Source organism: Semicossyphus pulcher, unplaced genomic scaffold (assembly GCF_022749685.1).
Source record: "Semicossyphus pulcher isolate SPU_LCO1_2020_fin unplaced genomic scaffold, fSemPul1.0.p SCAF_26, whole genome shotgun sequence".
NCBI lineage: Eukaryota > Metazoa > Chordata > Actinopteri > Labriformes > Labridae > Semicossyphus > Semicossyphus pulcher.
Genome location: NW_027211700.1, coordinates 2,563,124 through 2,583,730, shown reverse-complemented (window position 1 = coordinate 2,583,730; position 20,607 = coordinate 2,563,124). Strand labels below are relative to the sequence as shown.

General features: G+C 44.7%; 1 protein-coding gene across 1 annotated transcript in view; it reads right to left on the bottom strand.

Annotated features, from left to right (window-relative positions):
• Window positions 1-20,607, bottom strand: part of LOC138604556 (alpha-2-macroglobulin-like) — a 39,644-nt gene that overhangs the window by 4,277 nt on the left and 14,760 nt on the right. The window contains exons 19-32 of the mRNA XM_069676489.1: window positions 18,683-18,908; window positions 17,685-17,811; window positions 15,943-16,064; window positions 15,796-15,847; window positions 14,805-14,888; window positions 13,484-13,660; window positions 13,251-13,326; window positions 12,689-12,845; window positions 12,443-12,517; window positions 6,338-6,500; window positions 6,058-6,245; window positions 5,668-5,880; window positions 1,963-2,081; window positions 1,751-1,841 (exon numbers count right to left, since the gene is read on the bottom strand). Of these exons, the coding sequence (XP_069532590.1) occupies window positions 1,751-1,841; window positions 1,963-2,081; window positions 5,668-5,880; window positions 6,058-6,245; window positions 6,338-6,500; window positions 12,443-12,517; window positions 12,689-12,845; window positions 13,251-13,326; window positions 13,484-13,660; window positions 14,805-14,888; window positions 15,796-15,847; window positions 15,943-16,064; window positions 17,685-17,811; window positions 18,683-18,908 (1,870 nt within the window). The remainder of the gene's footprint in view (window positions 1-1,750; window positions 1,842-1,962; window positions 2,082-5,667; window positions 5,881-6,057; window positions 6,246-6,337; window positions 6,501-12,442; window positions 12,518-12,688; window positions 12,846-13,250; window positions 13,327-13,483; window positions 13,661-14,804; window positions 14,889-15,795; window positions 15,848-15,942; window positions 16,065-17,684; window positions 17,812-18,682; window positions 18,909-20,607) is intronic.

Sequence of the window (20,607 nt, the reverse complement as noted above, 5' to 3'; positions counted from 1 at the left end):
CAGTCTTTCTGTGGGTCCTAGATTACTGATATACTCTACAGGCATGCTGCTGTTTCCACTACCAAGGCTACAGTGGCCCAGAAGGTCAAAAAATAAAATTTCACAAAACACAACAACTTTGTGGCTGACCGCCGGGGTCAGCCCTACACATGGGTCAGTATGTGACTGACTGATTGAGTAAGTGAGTGACGGTACTTTCAGAGCCATAGAGAGAGAGCGAGTTGCGACATCTCAGTGGCGGATCATGGAGCACATTGGAGCATGTTGGACCTCCACTTACACGACTCTCTGTCTACACGGCTCTGGATACTTTGTTCGAGGGAGTAGGCGGGGCTGCTCCTACGCTCCTCGACTGCGGACATGGCTTTCCTCATCTACAGTACTTCCGCAGCGCACTTATTATCCAGGGCTACTTTTGGGTCTTTGTTTTAAAGGTTTCCATGGGTTGGTCTTAACAGAAAACGATCTTATTTACATTAGAAATGGGACCTTAATTAACACACAACGAAAACGGCCGTATGAGCCGAGATGAAGAGACAGAGAGCGAGCGAGGGGGAGAGAGGGAGAGATCGCACCCAAGTAACGTCTTTAACATGATGTTATTTATTTATTTTTGCTAACATATATACTTATGGCCTGCGGGAGACTTATGTTTACGTTTTTATTTCAAAGAAAATAAAGCAGGAACTACAATAAGGAGCCTGTGAGTGACTTCATCGATCAAATAACTTCCTGGAAAAGTTACAAATAAAATTTAAAAAAACAACAGCAACAACAACAACAATGGGACAACACTTCAAAATAAAAGTATTGTTTACAAACGACGGGAGTCACAATTCCAGATAGGACTTTTACCTTGAAAAAGCATACCGGAAGTGAACTTTACTCTCCATGCCTGTGAATTTTACTACAGGATGAGATGTTAATATTGCTGCCAGAGATAAATAGGACTCATCACAATTCATTGAAAAATGAAGCCAATGTTCAAGTGCAAAAACTGCAGTTCCTCGAGTGTCCACTTGAGGCTCCAGAAAACAAGATATTACATTACACCAGATGGGAAAATGCTAATTTTTCCATCAGAAATAAACATGTTTACAGCCTGGAACAAAAAACGGTTTAGTTATAAATAGCTAATTTTACTCTTCAAGGTAACTGCACCTGTTTTGATTATATAAAGCCTTTCATCATAGGGGCGGGGTCACTTGAGTGGCCGTTGGATCCTGCTGGCTGTCTGCTGGACGTCAACACAGACACACAGTGAACTTAACTTCGTCTGTTTGTGTTGTTGGAGCCTTCTGGAGATTTTTCATTCAAAGTTTGGACAAATAATCTGTATCTCTGTGGGATTTATGGAACTTTCTGGCCGTGCAAGAAGTATGAGCCCACGCTTTTCGGTGAGTTAAATGCTAGCATTATTGTATTAATATATTCTTAGCACTAAGTAGCAGGTATACTGTGCTTGTACCTGGCTTGTTAGCCTGTTCAGCGTTGTTTTAATCGTCAGACAGTAATTAGGAGTCTAGAAAATGCCTAGACTTAGCTTATTACTCCGCCATCTGATTCATTACTGTTCATTGTGTTTTTCGTTGCTGATCAACCTGGAACACAGCAGTACAACAAATGTCGGTGTTGGAGTCCCCGCCACCCCCCTGAGCATTGGCGGAAAATGGCTGCTGTGTGAATGTGGTTAATTCAGCTAGGTTATCATTACCATCATTATGACATTAACAACTGACACCACACTCACCATTGTTAAAGCCACTGGATCTGGGATAAATCCAGAGAGTATTTTGATATCCAGGATCACCATGTTTGTATTGGTCTCATTTCCAATATGTCTGTAAGTGGGAGCATAAAAATATGTTGTTTTCTCCTGTTTACAATAATCATGATAAGGATACTTTTCCTAGAGCAGCAGGTCTCCTTTGTTGTTGCATCTAGTTGTTGATGATTACTTACATTGACTTCACATTCAGATGGATTCTGCGTGATGATCTGGTGCAGTTAGCAAGCGATTCGGTCTCCACATGAAGAGAGGAGACTTGAGGAGGAGTCGGGATGTTGTACTGAAGAGAAATCTGGAACAAAGAGGTCAACAGAAAGGTTTTAATCTAAAGGGGAACACCGGTATATTTGGCTGACAAACGGGGTCAGCCCTACACATGACTGAGTGACTGACTGAGTGAGTGAGATTCAAGATTCAAGATGTTTATTGTCACTCCAGTTATACAAGTACAATCGTGTGAAATACTTATGCTGGGACGCTCTGATTCAAAAGGGTAAATATTAAAAATAGAATAATAAAATAAGAAAGAAGTAACGAAACAGTAACAAAAAATAAAAGTAATAATAATAAGAAGAAGGATATCAGGGACCTGTACCTCCGACCTGTGGGCAGCAGGGGGAACAGGCTCTTGTGAGGGTGCCTTAATGACCCTCAGAGGCATCGCTGGGCGTACAGTTCCTGCAGGCGGGGCAGTTCATACCTGGTGATGTGCTGGGCCGTGTGCGCCACCCTCTCCAGCGCCTTACGGTCCATGCTGGTGCAGCTGCCATACCAGGTGGTGAAGCAGCCTGTCAGGAGGCTCTCTATGGTGCCCCGGTAGAAGTCCCTGAAGATTTGGGGCCTCAGGCCAAACTTCTTTAGGTGCCTGAGGCCGTACAGTCTTTGTTGGGCTTTCCTGACAACCACAGTGGTGTGGTTAGCCCATGTTAAGTCTTTGTGGATGTTCACCCACGGGTATTTAAAACTGTCCACCATCTCCACCACTGTGCCGTTGATGGTGACTGAGGGGGGAGTGTCTCCCCTCCTCCTGTAATCCACAATGACCTCCTTTGTCTTGGAGACATTCAGAGAGAGGTGGTTGTCCTGGCACCACTGTGCCAGGATAGTCACCTCCTCTCTGTAGGCCGTCTTGTTGCCGCGGGAGATCAGCCCCACAACTGCTGTGTCTCCGCAAACTTCACAATGGTGTTTGATGCCTGTGTCGCCATGAAGTCATGGGTGTAGAGGGAATACAGGAGGGGGCTGAGGACACAGCCCTGCGGCGCTCCTATGCTGAGAGTCAGCGGTGAAGAGGTGAGGCTGTCTACTCTCACCACCTGGAGGCGGTCTGTCAGGAAGTCCAGAATACAGTCACACAGTGCTGTGTTCAGGCCCAGATCCCTGAGCTTGCTGACGAGCCTGGAGGGCACTATGGTGTTGAATGCTAAGCTGTAATCCACGAACAGCATCCTCACATAAGTGTCCCTCCCTTCTAGGTGGCAGGGGGCGCTGTGCAGGACGGGGACGATGGCGTCCTCTGTGGCTCTGTTTTGGCGATATGCAAACTGCATAGGGTCAAGGGTGGGGGCGAGTGAGTGACGGTACTTTCAGAGCTGTAAAGACAGAGACTCTCTGCCTATATGGCTCTGGATAGTATGCAGGGTTCAAGGAGTAGGCGGGGCTGCTCCTTCGCTGCCCGTCCGCTGTCTGCAGCTACTTCCGCAGTGCGCACCTGCTTTTAAACACGTAGTCCAATAAAAAATTTGATCATGTAATAAAACGTGTATTGCAGAAACAGGAAGGTCATTCAGCATGCGCAAGAGGGATGCTGTTCTCAGAAAGGGGATGTAAAAGACGATCACATCTGCATAAACAACAGCTGATAAGACACGTCACAGAAACATCACGTGACTCTTCTAAAAGAAGACTGCAGGAAGACAGCAGTCGAAAGGTCATGGTAAAAAACACCTTAAAATCATTGTCTATTGATAAAGTTTTAATAAGTGTAAACGTTGTGTTTTGACAGAAGCCTGAAATGTCTGCAAACAGGGTCCAAAATTAACTTTTTGGTCTACCTGCGAAGGCCAAACCTACACCTACGTGTATGCCAAATAATTTTCCCGGCCAGAATATTTTTGAACCGGCCAACAGTGCTAAAAAGAAACATTTACTTTAGTACTGAACTTATAGTAGCAGTGTAATATTAAGGTAATGTTCTTTGCTTGTGTATTGATCTTGACTTTTTTTCCACTGAATTTAAAGAAAAATATAAAGTCATCAGCTCCACATTTAGATAATAATCCACTGATATTAAACATTCTGAAATAGGCCGTCCTGCACAATGAGTAGGTTATCCTAAGTTATGTTACTGTAAGAATATTTTGATCCCAGTCATTTTAACTCTTGCTCAAGGGCTTTTGCTTGTAATGGAGAATCAATATACTCTGATTTTACTCTTTTTCTTGAGTACTTATTTCATCACTACAACAAAATAAACTTTTCATTAGTGCAGCTCATTAATCCACTGACACAATGACATCAGCTCTGATCAAGCACTCATTGCTCTCTCATCCGACAGTCATTTACAAGCTTCACAGTTCTGCTAGTGACTGTACTGTAGCTCAGCTGTTAGCGACAGCCTCTGCTGTCTCCTGCTAGGTGTCTCAGGTGTTTAGCTTGTCCTCTGCCTCCCGTAGTGACAGTGGTAAACGTTAATACTGTAGTTTAGATGCAGTGATGGCGAGGATAAGTGAAGTGGACATGCGTCTCTCCACCCCATGGAAACTCAATAATTAGCTGCTGTAGCTAGCAAGTCCCCATTAGCCGGTGCGGGCATCTAATGTAGCGTCAGTTGCCCGTTTAGCAGCCCCCTCAGAGCCGCGGCACAACACCGGGTTGCCGGGGTGGCTGGGTAACTGTCCAAAGGAGGAATAGCAGTAAGTAGAGGAAGCCCACGGTCCGCCGACGACTTGTTCACATTTGTAACTGCTGCTCTGTTAGTAACCTGCTACATGCAGCATCGGTGCGACCAGTGAAAGTGTAAACTCGTACTTTACAGATTGTTGACGCACTAGAGCCCTGCTGCGCGAGCTCAATAACAGAAGCATGAGGGCGCCGATGGTGGTCAATCAAAGGATTACCATTATTCATGGACACACGCCAGCGACGTGCGGAGTCGTTGCAAAACATCAATCAACAACTTAAAGTATGTTTTCTTGTGATTGGAGCACCCGTCCCTGGCGCCCGACCTCATTTATTTTAGTCTCCAAATTAAATTTTTACCCGCATTTGGCGAGTTCTAATTTTGGACCCTGTCTGCAAATGTAATCCTTTGGGGCAATTACAGACGATTAAAGAACCTCCTCAAAGTGCTTTTTTTCCCAATGACAGGCTCAGATTGTTTTTGAAAGTGTCTTGACAACATTACAGAAAGGATTCCTACAGATACAGACTTTTTAAGAGTAGTACACAATCATTTTCCGTTGCAGAAAGCGGTATTACTGGTCTGCAGCTGCATCGAATGGTTATTTTTTTTAATGTCTTATTCTGTGTTACATAAATACTGTGTTGGATCCGCATGAACCATTCAAAACACCAAAGTCACACAACAACACAAGCAACCGAACCGATAGAAGCAGCGGTAGACCAGGAAGTCCCTTGTTGTGCACGGTAAAATGATGTTTTTGTCGGTGGAGTCTGGTTTCTTCAAAGACAGCAATGTTGGTCTATTTCTAGGTTAAAAACAGCATTTTATTCCCTAATAAAAAGGTATATCTCTGTAGGGATCCTTTCTGTGATGTTTAGAAAATTAACAAAAATATGATATCTAAGATCTCTTCCGTGTTATCTTTAAGTTCATGTGCAGAAGAAAGAGTATAAGAGCCACACAGTTCACTGACCTGCACTGAAGCACATGCAGTTCCCTTCACCTCCACGCTGTATTTCCCTCTCATGTCCTTCAGCGCCTGCTCCTGGTAGAGCAGTTTGTTGTTCGGGTTAAGGTCAAACGCCAGCTGGCTGCTCGGAGACTGGACCGTCACTGTGCTGGAGCCTTCTGGACTGAACACTTCAGTGGCGTACAGAGCCAGAGCCTGTAGAGCCACCACTGTGTCCTACAAAACAAGGCACAGAAAGGTGAAAAATAGGTATGCATGTAGCTTGTGTTTAAAGCAACATATTGTTTCCATGTTGTTTTGGAATGATTCTTCCCACAGTTTTACGGAGCTCTTCTTTACATTACTCTTACTTTAACAACAGCAGCAGCCTTGCCCGAGCTGTTTGGGACGTACCTGTGTAGAGGAGAAGCCTCCATACTGGTTCTGCTGCCCTGTCAGCCATTTGACGATGCGGGTGGAGTACAGCAGGTCTTCAGCAGTAGGAGAAGCACTGAGTTTGGCCATCAGAACATAAGAGCTGATCTCCACAGACAGAGAGGAGGATGTTTCTGTCCCTTCCTGAGACCAGTGAAGGAAGCCTCCTGCAAACAGCCATCAACACACGGACAAGACACAAGGTGATCAACCTCAACAGTAATGTGGCAGTAATGCTGTTTTAAGGTTGATGGCGTACCTTGCTGTAAGGCGACTGTGTCGAGGCGTTTCAGAAGGAGAGCACGGGTGTCCAGGTCTCCTGCCAGGGTGAAGACGTACGCCATCAGCGCTGTGGTGTACGTGTTGTTGAGGCCACTGAGGGACTCTTTAAGACAAGACAAGCTTCTTTGCACTGCAGGATGCTGTAAAAGAAAAAACGTGATAATAAGGGGTTTCATCATTTCTCACAATTTTTTATATGCCATTTTTAAATGTTCCAGTTACTCAGTGTGCCGTATCAGCATTAAGCTTAACATCGAGTTTAATTATGACACCCCAACAGAATTCAAATCACCAACAAATCTGTTTTTTGATTCCTTGATTCCTTGATTCCTGTTTTTTGATTCATTTAAGTCCCGTAAGTTGCGGGGTGGGGCCTCCATGGATCAGACTTGTTTGTCCAGCACATCCCACAGATGCTTGATTGGATTGAGATCTGGGGAATTTGGAGGCCAAGTCAACACCTTGAACTCGTCGTGTTCCTCAAACCATTCCTGAACATGTTTGCAGTGTGGCAGGGTGCATTATCCTGAAAGAGGCCACTGCCTTTAAGGAATACTGTTTCCATGAAAGAGGTCAGCAACAATGTTTAGGTAGGTGGTACGTGTCAAAGTAACATCCACATGAACGGCAGGACCCAGTGTTTCCCAGCAGAACATTGCCCAAAGCATCACACTGCCTCCACTGGCTCACCTTCTTCCCATAGTGCATCCTGGCGCCATGTCTTCCCCAGGTAAGTGACGCACACACACACCCGGCCATCCACATGATGTAGAAGAAAACGCAATTCATCAGACCAGGCCACCTTCTTCCATCAGTCCGTGGTAGTTCTGATGCTCATGTGCCCGTTGTAGTGGCTTTCAGCAGTGGACAGGGGTCAGCATAGGCACCTTGACCGTTCTGTAGCTACACAGCCTCATACACAACAAACTGTGATGCTTTGTGTGTTCTGACACCTTTCTGAACCAGCATTAACTTTTTCAGCAGTTTGAGCTACAGTAGCTCTTCTGTTGGATTGGTGTAACATAGTTACACTAACTCTTAGTTTGTTTTTTCTTATTTGGTTCATGTCTTATCACTAACTCTCCTGTCATTTCAGATCCTGCCTTTCTTCCCTGCCATGCAATCATCTCTTTTCCCTCACCTGGTTTTCCCCGCCCATTTTCTCACCTGCAGTCCATTTGGTCATTAGTCCCTCAGTATATATTCTAGTCATTTTCACTTGATCCCTGCCAGATTGTCTTGTGTGTATTTTTGCCAAGCTTTCCAGTATTTTCTATTCTGCCTTCTAGTGCTGACCCTGTTTTGCCTTATTGGACTTCGGATACCTGCCTGCCCCTTGTCGGATTTGTTTGCCTGATTGACTGATCTCCCGGTTTTGACTGTGCCTGTTTTTTGGACTGAATAAACGGATCTTCCCTTTCAACCTGCCTGCCTGATTGTCGTGCTTTTGGGTTCTCCTTTTCCAGCACCAGTGAGCGTGACAGAACAATCTGGCCACTATGAACCCAGCCGACGCTGACTCAATCCGCAATGAGTTGAGAGCACAGGCAAGCGCTCTTCAGCGCCACGACGAACAATTTACCTCTGTTTCAGACGGTCTGCAGGAGATGGCGGCTCGTCACGAGAGGAGCATGAGCAGCATTCAGGAACATCTCCAAAGGCTCTCTCTGTCGGAACGTGGTCTGAACCCTGCATCGTCTGGCAGCCCTCCTGTCCAGACTCCTCCGGTGTCGGATGCTCGTTTGCCTCCTCCGGAACGTTACTCCGGAGCTCCGGGTTCCTGCCGGCCGTTCCTTGTGCAGTGTTCCCTCGTCTTTGAACTCCAGCCTTCCGCCTTTTCCACAGAAAGGTCCAGGGTAGCGTATATTGTCTCTCTGCTTACCGGCAGAGCTAGAGACTGGGGAACCGCAGAGTGGGAGAAGCAATCCGCCATCTGCTCATCTGTCAAGCTGTTCTCCGACGAGCTGCGGAAAGTTTTCGACCATGTCACACCAGGAAGAGAGGTCGCTCGGGGTTTGTTTAACCTGACGCAGGGAGGCAGGTCTGTGTCCGATTACTCTATCGAGTTCCGTACTGTAGCAGCCGAAAGTAACTGGAACGCTGCCTCGCTCTTCGATGCTTTCTACAACGGCCTCTCAGACGACATCAAAGACGAGCTGGCGGCCCGTGATCTTCCTGCTGATTTGGACGCACTTGTCTCTCTCTCTATCCGCATAGACGGTCGTCTGCGGGAGCGGCGGAGGGAGAGAGTTCGGTCCGCTGCTTCACCTGCGCGATTATTACCGCGCTATTTTTTTGAAGTCTGCCCTGTCATCTGCTTCTGGTTTGACTGTCCCCTCTGAGTTTCCAGACCTGTCACAAGTTCCTAAGGATTACCTGGATCTGAAGGAGGTTTTTAACAAGGCCCGGGCCACCTCTTTGCCACCGCATCGCCCTTACGATTGTGCCATTGACCTCCTCCGAGGTACATTCCCCCCTAGAGGGCGACTCTTCTCCTTATCAGTCCCTGAGACTAAGACTATGGAAAAGTACATCAATGACTCCCTGGTGGCAGGGATCATACGACCATCATCATCTCCCGCTGGAGCAGGATTTTTTTTTGTGGACAAAAAGGACAAGACCGTGCGACCTTGCATTGACTTTAGGGGACTTAATGACATTACCATAAAAAACAGGTACCCTCTTCCATTAATTTCCTCTGCTTTTGAACTGCTACAAGGGGCTACCATTTTCTCCAAACTTGACCTCCGCAACGCTTATCACTTGGTGAGAATCAGGGAGGGTGATGAGTGGAAGACGGCCTTTAATACTCCTAGTGGTCATTATGAATATTTGGTCATGCCGTTTGGTCTCACTAATGCCCCTGCAGTCTTCCAGGGATTAGTCAATGATGTTCTGCGGGATCTGCTCAATGTGTCTGTTTTCGTGTATCTGGATGACATCCTCATTTTTTCTAAGTCCAGGCAGGAGCATGTGGTGCATGTACGTCAAGTCCTCCAGAGGCTCTTGGATAACCAGCTCTTTGTTAAAGCGGAGAAGTGTGAGTTTCACGCTTCAGAGGTATCTTTCCTGGGTTTCATCATCAACGCTGGCAACATCTGGATGGACCCGGTCAAAACCAAGGCAGTCACTGACTGGCCAACTCCATCCACACGCAAGGAGCTTCAACGCTTCCTGGGATTTGCCAACTTCTATCGAAGGTTCATTCGAAACTACAGTTCAGTGGCAGCTCCCCTCACTGCTCTCACCTCCCTCAGTGAGCCCTTCTGGTGGTCCTCCGTGGCTGAAGCGGCTTTTGGTGAGTTGAAGTCACGCTTCACCTCTGCTCCTATTCTCATCTTCCCAGATCCTGCTCGCCAGTTTGTCGTGGAGGTGGATGCCTCAGACACCGGTGTCGGGGCAGTTCTTTCTCAGCGGTCGGCTGAGGACCAGAAAGTCCACCCATGTGCTTTCTTCTCCTGGAAACTGGACCCAGCGGAGAGGAATTATGACATTGGGAACCGGGAGCTGTTGGCAGTCAAGCTTGCACTGGAGGAAGGGAGACACTGGTTGGAGGGGCAGAGCAACCATTTGTGGTTTGGACTGACCACAAAAACCTTGAATACATCCGATCGGCCAAGAGACTGAACTCTCGTCAAGCTAGGTGGGCTCTCTTCTTCAACCGTTTTGACTTCTCTCTCTCATACAGACCAGGTTCCAAAAATGTCAAGCCCGATGCTCTGTCCCGTCAGTTCCAGTCAGAGGATTCCCCATCCCAGCCTGAAGGTATCCTCTCCTCTGCATGCGTCATCGGAGCGGTAACCTGGGAGGTGGAGAATAAGGTAAAACGCTCCCACACTGAACACCCTGCTCCTAGTGCTTGTCCAGAGAACCGATTGTTTGTTCCAGACAGTCTCCGTTCTGAGGTCCTCCAGTGGGGGCACTCTTCTCGTCTGGCTTGCCATCCTGGGGCACGCACTTTAGCCCTGCTTCGACAGCGCTTCTGGTGGTCTTCCATGGAAAGGGACTCCAGGGAGTTTGTTGCTGCCTGCCATGTCTGTTCTCAACATAAGAGCTCTCACCAAGCTTCATCCGGTCTCCTTCATCCGCTGCCAGTTCCTCGCCGTCCCTGGTCTCACATTGCTTTGGACTTTGTCACCGGCCTACCACATTCAAACGGTAACACAGTTATACTCACTGTTATTGATCGCTTTTCCAAAGCGGCCATGCTCATTCCTTTACCCAAATTACCCACTGCCAAGGAAATGGCTGAAGTTTTGTTGCAACATGTGTTCCGGCTGCATGGTCTCCCATCTGATGTGGTCTCTGACCGGGGACCACAATTCACCTCTCACTTTTGGTCCGAGTTTTGCAGGATGCTGGGGGCTACTGTCAGTTTGTCATCTGGTTTCCACCCACAATCCAACGGTCAAGCAGAACGCATGAATCAAGAGATGGAGACAGCACTGCGCTGCCTTACTTCCCGCAACCCCTCCTCCTGGTCTGAGCAGCTCCTATGGATTGAGTACGCTCATAATACCCTGCCCAGTTCAGCCACTGGTCTTTCACCCTTCCAATGCTCCCGGGGGTACCAACCACCGCTCTTTCCAGAACAGGAACGTGAAGCCAGCGTTCCCTCAGTTCAGGCGTACGTCCGACGGTGTCGGCGCACTTGGATGCAGGCCCGCTCCACACTCCTGCGCTCTTCCGACCGTTACCAACGATCGGCCAATCGTCATCGCAATCCTGCACCCCGGTACTCCCCAGGACAACGCGTCTGGCTGTCAACACGGGATCTTCCCCTCAGAGTGGACTCCAAGAAGTTGGCTCCCCGTTTTGTGGGCCCGTTCCCGATCTCTAAAATAATCAATCCTGTGGCTGTCCGTCTTCGTCTTCCATCATCCATGAGGATTAACCCAACATTCCATGTTTCCAAGGTCAAACCTGTCAATGAGAGTCCACTTCTGCCCCCCTCCAAACCCCCACCACCCCCCCGGCTTATTGATGGGGCACCTGCGTACACTGTCCGTCGTCTCCTCAAATCCAGGCGACGTGGTAGGGGAGTGCAGTATCTGGTTGACTGGGAGGGTTACGGCCCAGAAGAACGCTCGTGGGTCCCCACTCGCAGCATCCTGGACCCAGCTCTCATCACAGACTTCCACCTGGCTCATCCTGATCAACCGGGTGGGACGGCAGGAGCCGTCCCTAGAGGGGGGGGTTCTGTAACATAGTTACACTAACTCTTAGTTTGTTTTTTCTTATTTGGTTCATGTCTTATCACTAACTCTCCTGTCATTTCAGATCCTGCCTTTCTTCCCTGCCATGCAATCATCTCTTTTCCCTCACCTGGTTTTCCCCGCCCATTTTCTCACCTGCAGTCCATTTGGTCATTAGTCCCTCAGTATATATTCTAGTCATTTTCACTTGATCCCTGCCAGATTGTCTTGTGTGTATTTTTGCCAAGCTTTCCAGTATTTTCTATTCTGCCTTCTACCTGCCTGCCCCTTGTCGGATTTGTTTGCCTGATTGACTGATCTCCCGGTTTTGACTCTGCCTGTTTTTTGGACTGAATAAACGGATCTTCCCTTTCAACCTGCCTGCCTGATTGTCGTGCTTTTGGGTTCTCCTTTTCCAGCACCAGTGAGCGTGACAGATTGGACCACATGGGCTAGCTTTCGCTCCCCAGACATATCAATGAGCCTTGGCCACCCATGACCCCGTCGCCAGGTCACAGGTTTGTCTTCCTTGGACCACTTTAGGTAGGTACTGACCACTGCAGACTGGGAACACCCCACAATAGCTGCAGGTTTGGAGATGCTCTGACCCAGTCATCTAGCCTTCCTGATTTGGCCCTTGTCAGAGTCGCTCACACCCTTACACTTGCCCATCTTTCCTGCTTCTATCACATCAACTTCAAGGACCAAATGTATATATAGTTTCGAACTCTCGTTATCCAATTGGAACGGATCCCTTACTCGTTAACCACCTGTGAACATGAACCCAACTGGGTTTGTTGGAACTGATTTAGATGTTTGGTTTTTACAAATGTGCAAGATGATTGCTTTTGTTAATCTGAACACCAGAGTTGATAAACTTTACTTACAGTCGCTGACATGTTCATCTCCAGGAAGGCAGCAGTGATGTAAGCGCTGAGAGTCACTTCATCAGAAACACCTCCCTGTAGAGAGGAAGCATCAGGAGGCATTAAAAGCACAACCTCCAAAGTCCAAGAGGGTTTTAAGCTTAATAACTGTTATTAACTTTACAGCTATTATTACCAAGTATCTACATTATGTTCTTCATCATGTGAAACCACATACAAAACAAACTCCACAAGACTTAAAATTACCTTCATTCTGTTGTGAACGAGTTTCCCCAGCTGCTCAAAGCAGCCATTTTCCTGCTGTTTACTCTCCAGCCAAAACTTAGACTCTTCGATCTTCGCCGAGTCGATGAAGACAAACGAGCGCGCTTTAACAAAGGATCTCAGCACAAAGGCCGTCAACCTGTAGATGAGTTAAAAATGGGCAGACACTTGATTCAACGATACAATAATGCCATGTTTCCACTGCCTGGTACCGCTAGACTGGACTCCATCGATCATTTATGGTACCAGGAACTATTCTCCACTTTGTTTCCCACTGTGGATAGAACCCGCTTAATTTAAACGAAGCTCTTATGCTGATTGTCAAGTAAGTAGTGTGACGTCCAGTGGAGGTGCTTTGATAGAGTGTGTTGGTACTTTACTTGAGCAATTATTTTTGTCACAGGTTTTTATGTTTAATCCATACTTTGTAACAAAACATTGAGAAGAGTTTCAACCTCAATGGATGAGGCCATTCACATAGAAAAGACGATACCCTGGCGTATCTATCGCTGCATATTACAGTGCGAGTCAGTAATGTTCTCACCAGGTGATCCCGTCTCCTGTTCCAAATGTGCTGTAGGCACCATCGTCATGCTTGTAGTTCAGCTGCCTCTGGTATCCTGTATAACAATAACAATAATAAAAATGATAATAATAATAAAACGCAAAGCAACATTTACATTTTTAAATTGAACTTTTTCCCATGGTAATAATGCTACTTTTGGGATAATATTTTTGTGTTTTTTTAGTCGAGATATGAAACTAAAGGATTCTCACCACTGGACAGGAAGTTTGCCGCCTTTTCCTGGATGTCCGTGGTCAGCTGCTGCGTGTTCTTCAGGTACTGCAGGATGTAGATGTTGGGGGCCAGGAGAGCCATGTTCTGCTCCCCACATCCGTACGGCATCTTCAGCAGCCCGTCCAGGTTCTTCAGGGCTCGGCCGAGGATGTCGCCTGCACAGAGACACTGACTCATTATACTGTAGCTAACCCGATCTGCAAACTACAAATAAACTGGAAGAGTGCTCTCTCTTTTCTTAGTTTAACCTTAAATTAGACTTTAAATTTGCGTGATGGACTAGACTGTTTGACTTGTTCAGGTAACCTGTCGAGTTTTTGACCTCTTGTAGTCTCATTTTTTAAAGTTTAATTTTGTTCTGCCTTTTGGTTTTTCATTTTTGTGTTTAATTGAACTTATATTTAAGTTGGGTCCTCTCACTTTTTGTTAAAGCCAATGACTGTCGTGAACTGACTGAACGTCTTTTGGAGCCATGGACTGCACAGTAGAGATCGGCGGGGGGAGTTATGGTAACGATGTCTTGCCCCTTCCGCCTACTAAAACACACATTTAACTTACCGTCAAAACGGCAACGATCCCGCATGTCGCCGTATTTAACATCAGAACAGCTTCTTGTGTCTATCTGAAGCAGATCTTCACGCTTATGGAAAGTTCAATGACTGTAGTGTTAGTGTTAGTTACGTCTCCTCTCGCCGTTCCTCCTCTACTCTGCTACTCGGGAACAGAACGCTGCAGGAGCCGGATTCGTGCAGAGCTGTCAATCATGAGGCCACACCCCCTTTTTATCACATCAAATAACTAATTAAAAGTAAGCTTGTCAGAAAAATGAACACTTGAACATAAATCCGCATGATAAGAACTAACTATAATGACAGAAACCATGTTTGAGAAAAATGTGTATTTTGATTTTAGAGTTTGACTCATGTCCCATCTGTTAACATGGAGGAGGCGGGCTTTATGAGCTATACTGCAGCCCGTCAGCAGGGGGCGATAGAGAGGGTTTGGCTTCACTTTTAGGGAGCTGTCATGTCGGCCATCTTTTTATACAGTCTTAACTCAAATGTGACAAATTGTTATTAATATTAATTAAATTCGTGTCTCTCACAAGTTACAAATCATATCAATATAAATATATGCAATTTGTAGTTAACTGGTTACGATATGCTCGGCTATCTGTACAATCCTCACACACTTAATGAGAATATACATCTTGATTTTGAGCTTCAAGAGGAAACAAAACTGTTATTCCTCCAGAATGGTCGAGTTAACTTTACAGTAGAGAATTAAAATCAGGTTTACCCAGCACCGACACTGAAGCTCGGGCGGATCCATTGATCACATTGGCAGGTAGCTGCAGCTCTACCTCCTCTGTCAGAGCCTCTCCTGGGTACACAGGTAGACAAACAACACGTTAGAGTCCATGTGCAGAGTAAACGATGATATTACAGAATTCATTAAGAATTATAAGTTTATTAACTATGTTTTGCCTTTCAAAGAGTGTTAATTAGAGTGTTAGTTACTCTGCATCATCACCACGAAAAAGAAAACACTTTACTTCGATATATTTAATTTATAATCAACATTTTAGGCTTTCCAGATGAGAGCAGCATCGGTAACATGATTAATCCATTATTACTATCATTATTATGATGATCGATTAACCATTTCAGTCAATTGTTTAGCAGAAAAGTCAAACATTTGCTGGTTGCAGCTTCTTAAATGTGAAGATTTGCTGCTTTTCTTTGTTATTTATGACTGTCTATAAAGAAAATTTGAATGAAACCTTTATTGCCCTTAGGGGAATTTGTTTTGCACCAAGAGCATGAAACATACAGGACAAAATCAACATCAACGAATATACAGGACGGCACATAATATACATGAAATAAAAAGTCATAAATACATCATAAAAGCATCAATCAGTTTGGATTTTGAGCTGTTTGGTTGGACAAAAGATGCAATTTAAATGTTATTTTGGTTTTTTTTAAGTGTGTTGAGCTTTTCCCCCCAATTTTTCAACATATTATGGACTGAAACATAAATCTGTTAATGAAGAAAATAATCTGTAATTGCAGCCCAAGTCAAAAATGTGATAAAATTAAACCCTATAATGGGACGCTAAAAGGGAAATGAATATGATGATATAACAAGAGAATACTTTAAAAATGAACCTCAACCTGTAGAAGAGACATACAGCACAGAAGGTACAGACAGGGCAAATAAAAAGCAGCAGCCTGCCACACGAGCAGGAGCCTCAGGGCATAAAACACCTGGTCCGAACCGCACTCACCTTTTGGACAGAGCAGCCAGTTGAAGGTTTTTGCTGTCTCTGTTCCCTCAGCCTGAGGGTAAAGGAGGTGGAGAATCACTGAACTGTGCACCTCAACATTGAAAGTTTATGTATCATCACACTTAAGGCTTCGTTTCAGGTACCCACCTTAACTATGAGAGGCCGTGTGACCACATCCATGCGACCTCTCTGTGGAGCGCTCACAATCTCATTGTCACACAACAGGTGGGACTCCACAGCCTCAGCAGACACCGTCACATTCACAACACCTAAGTTAAATAAATACAATGTAAAGGAAAGTTTTGGATTAAAGGGATCTATCTCTAATCTACATGTGGACAATCCGTCTGACTGTAAAGCTGCGGAGTTCCTGAATGTATGCTCAATGGATTTTACTCAACATGTCAATGGGCCGACTCACAATTGCGGTCACATGTTGGATCTAATCAACACCCATGGTCTTAGGATTGATGTTTCCTCTGTAAAGGACTTGGCAATCTCAGATCATTACTGTGTCATATTAATAACATACCCCCACAGATCCTCCCTTCCTCTTGTGATGATTTAGTCAACAATTTTAACTACAAGCTAAAGGCTACCATTGACGCCATAACACCAGCCAAACTTAAGAAAATAACGTGTAAACAGAAACCACCATGAAGAACTGGTGATATTATTAGTGATATCAAAATAAAAGACCATGTTCAGACCGGTACAGACTCCCGTTTTTTTCTATTTATTTTAAGATCAACACTGAAATCTCGACAAACACTTTTAATTAAGTAGTGTACTCAGCCATGGTAGAAGCACAAAAATCACAGAATGATTTCCAAATGAGACGATAATCAACCTCGGAGGTGCAAACTGAACTGTAGTTTGTGTGTTGCTCTGTTAGCATTGATGTTACCCCGTGATTTCTCAATTCTCGCGCAATCATGTAGTTCAGTAAATTACCTGAGAATGAATATGGATGAGAAGAAACTCTCAATATTAGTACTCCTAGACGTAAGCGCTGCCTTTGACACAGTCGATCATGATATTCTTATGAACAGACTACAGAAGTGTGTTGGCCTCTCTGGCTCAGTTTTGGATTGGTTCAGGTCTTATCTGTCCGGCAGAGACTACTTTGTCTCCCTTGGTGACCACTCCTCAGCTAACACCAGCATAACATGTGGGGTCCCTCAAGGCTCCATTTTGGGACCTCTGTCGTTCAATCTTTATATGTTTCCACTAGGAAGTATCATCAGAGAGCACAGGATTCGTTTTCACAGCTATGCCGATGATACACAACTGTATATCTCTTTTTCTCCCGATGATAACGACCCTATTGATGAACTGTTTCAATTCATGGACCATATCAATTTATTGATATCACATAATTTCTTGCAACTAAACAAAGATAAGACATAAGTTTTGATTATTGGAGCAAAGGTTCCGAGAGAAATGCTGTGCACAAATCTAAAATCTCTGGCACAGAACACCAAGCCCCTAGCAAAGAATCTGGGTGTGCTCTTAGACCCTGATTTGAATTTTGAATCTCCCATCAGTAATGTCACTAAAACTACCTTTTATTACCTTGGAAATATAGCTAAAGTACAACCCTTTCTCTCCCAGGCAGATACTGAGCGACTTATGCATGCTTTTATCACCAGCAGGCCTGATTACTGCAGTGCTCTCCTTTCTGGTCTACCTAAGAAAGCTATAAATAAGCTACAGCTGATCCAGAATGCAGCAACACGTGTACTGACCAAGACCAGAAGGAGAGCATTTGAGAGAATGTTGAAAGAGTGTTAAATATCTTAGAACACAATCATAAACATTTATAAATTTAAAATCTCTGATATATTTCACATAAACTCTGGAGACAACAATACATGTTTGCCTCTTACCTAAGACGGAGGGAGACATGGTCCATCTGAAGGTTTTGCGTTCATTAGCACACAGACAGGATGTGTACTCTTCATCAGAGAGGGGGATGAGGGTGTAATCTGAGGAGGGAGCTGCAGACACTCTGACCTGGTAAAGAACATAAAAACTCACTTTTAAACTGGTTGCTTATCCAACTCAGTTGTTTACATGTCTGTGAAACGCCGGCATGCTATCAAACAGCAAGCACTGGGGCAGCAATATATGAGCAAAGCCAGTGTAATGACTGAGCTTTCGTTATCCAGGGTCTCTGGGCCCTATCGGCCACCCGGCGCAAAGCGCCAAAGCACGCAGTGCAAGTGTTATTGCTATCTTCCAACGGGCGCAGTCATCATTTTCACGCCCAGCTCCCAAGTTGTGTAAATAGCGAGTTTTCTGCGTGTTCAAGGACACAGTGGAAAGAAACAAGTTAAATATGCCGGTCGAGGTCCAGTTTATATGAGAAGATAACTGAAATCTGCCGTGTAAATAGCAACACGCCTGCCTGTAGGCGCACCGGGCTCTTAAAGGGAATGAGAGCTGACACTCTGATTGGTTTGATTCATGTTATGCCGAAACACGCCTATGAATAATCCAGGGATTTAAGCCAACGTCTTTGCCACTCTTAATGTGCAACTGCTTCATTTATTTTTTTTGAATAGTTTTATTCACAAACGAACAATGAACACTGAGAGTTGATTTTCAGACTCAGTTTGTAGACTTTAAAGCCGTTGCTCTGTGTACAATGACGCAGCTAAAATAAGATCTAGCTGACAAAAGGTGAGTCGATTGAACTAAACTGAGGAATCCAATTATGGCCTTTAGTGGGCAGACAAAGAAAACTATTTCGTTGACAATTTAAACAAAATGTAGTCCTGCAAAGAGAGCATTATATCAAGGATTTCACGACATCTAAGGCAAACATCAACACATATTCTTTGGGATATCAATCAAATAGATTTTGTGTAATAGCATTGATCACCATGATGCAGCTGGTCAGGTAGTTGAAGACGGTTGCCTTCAGTTCAAACTGCTCCCCCCGGATGATGGAGTAAGGCAGGGTGAGCTCGAGGAAGAAGGGCTGGAAGACAATGAGGGTCTTCCGAGGAGCCAAGCCGAAACCCTGAGGGGACAAACAGAAAGCCTCCGTCTCCCAGGTGGTGATGGTGTCCGGGACAGTGAGGGACATGTCCGTCGATCCTGAGTCACTGGACGAGCAGAGACACACAGATACATTGTGTGAGTAGAGGAACAAACCTATAAACTAACTGTCTGAGATCAGCCAAAGACAGACAATAGCCCTCATCAAACATTCATAGTTAATATTAACGTATCCTAAACTTTTACTGTGAGGTTTGTATTTCATGAGTATTCCAGTTAGATTCAGTAAACACTCTGAATTGAAGAACTGGTTCGTGTTCAGGAGGTTACATGAAAATCAACGCCCTGAAACGGCAGTATTTGCTACTTGTTTTTCTCTGTATCAGCTTTACTTCAAAGTGACATCACCTCAGAGTAGAAGGAAGAGTGTCAAACAGCAGAGGGTGAAAAGGTGACACAGTGATGTAAATGGAGGGACAGGAAACTAGTGTTGAATGAACAGGAGAAGTTGCGCAATTATAGTGTTCTATTTCATACGTCCTTTGGATGGGGTGGCTTATAAAATTTGATTATTGAATCTTCATCAATAGTTGAATACAAAACAAATTGAAGAGACAAAAACACCAAAAACAAAATAATGTAAGGAGGAAATCTCCAGAAGTATTGTACCGATGCTTTAAGTCATCTGACAGGTTGAGGTTACCTATATATGCTGAAAAGATTGTTTGCTCATATTATTACCTTTTAAAATGTTGGCATTTGCTTGACAACATATATTCTGCTTGGTGTGATATTAAAGTTTAAGCATTTTATATGGGCAATATTATTTGGTTTGTTATATCTTGTTACAAAAATAATAAGTTTTATATAAAGTTTGCATTTGTTATAATCAACATATTGTTATGCTTTTTTAAAAGCCTCTTTATCTGCTGAAAGTGTGTGTGTGTGTGTGTGTGTGTGTGTGTGTGTGTGTGTGTTAAACTTTTGTAACCCAGAGATGGAAGGTGTTAAACTTTCTGTGACCCAGACATAGCAGGTGTTTGACCTTTTTTTCACCGAAACACAGCTGGTGTTCATTTCTTTTTCTTTGTTTCATTTTCTTTCTTTTTTTTATTAATTAATTAATTAATACATTTTTGGGCCAGCAGGTGTTCACCCCTGTTTGAGCCAGGGACTTTCCAGCTAGAGTGCAGGTGCAAGGTCTTGACACGTTCTTGACACGATTCTTGACGTTTTATCAGCTGTAGGGATAGAAAATCACATGACGACAGGACGAGAGCCTCTTGGACAAGTGTTAGTTTAGAGGTGTATAGCACACTGAGATCTTTTTAACAGATCGAGGTGTTATCATAGAAGTGTTTAGAGCACTGATTTCTTTTTAACAGATTGAGGTGCTATATGTTAGGGAATGTGTGAAGCACTGATAGAAGTGCGGAGCACAGTTGTGAAGCTCGGAGTTTATTAGACGACTCGAAAGTGATACAACAAACGCTTGTCTGAGATGGCTCGACTGCAATGATGTGATTAAAATCTAGGAGGGACAGAACAGTAGGAAACTCGATGAGGGAACTTTTGGTGCCCTTCAGTTTAGAGCCCCCTGTTAATCTCTTTTTTTTTTCTCTTGAGACTGAATTGTTATTGAATAATGACGAGTCTGACTTAATAAAGACCCTTTAAAACTTTTAAGGGAGATTCTGGTCGTCTGTTTTTGTGAGTTGCTCACACAAGGACACACACAAGAGTTTTCTTCAAAGATCCTCGTGGCGCCCACCAAGGTAAGCTCATGCGCATCCACACTATGGCTAC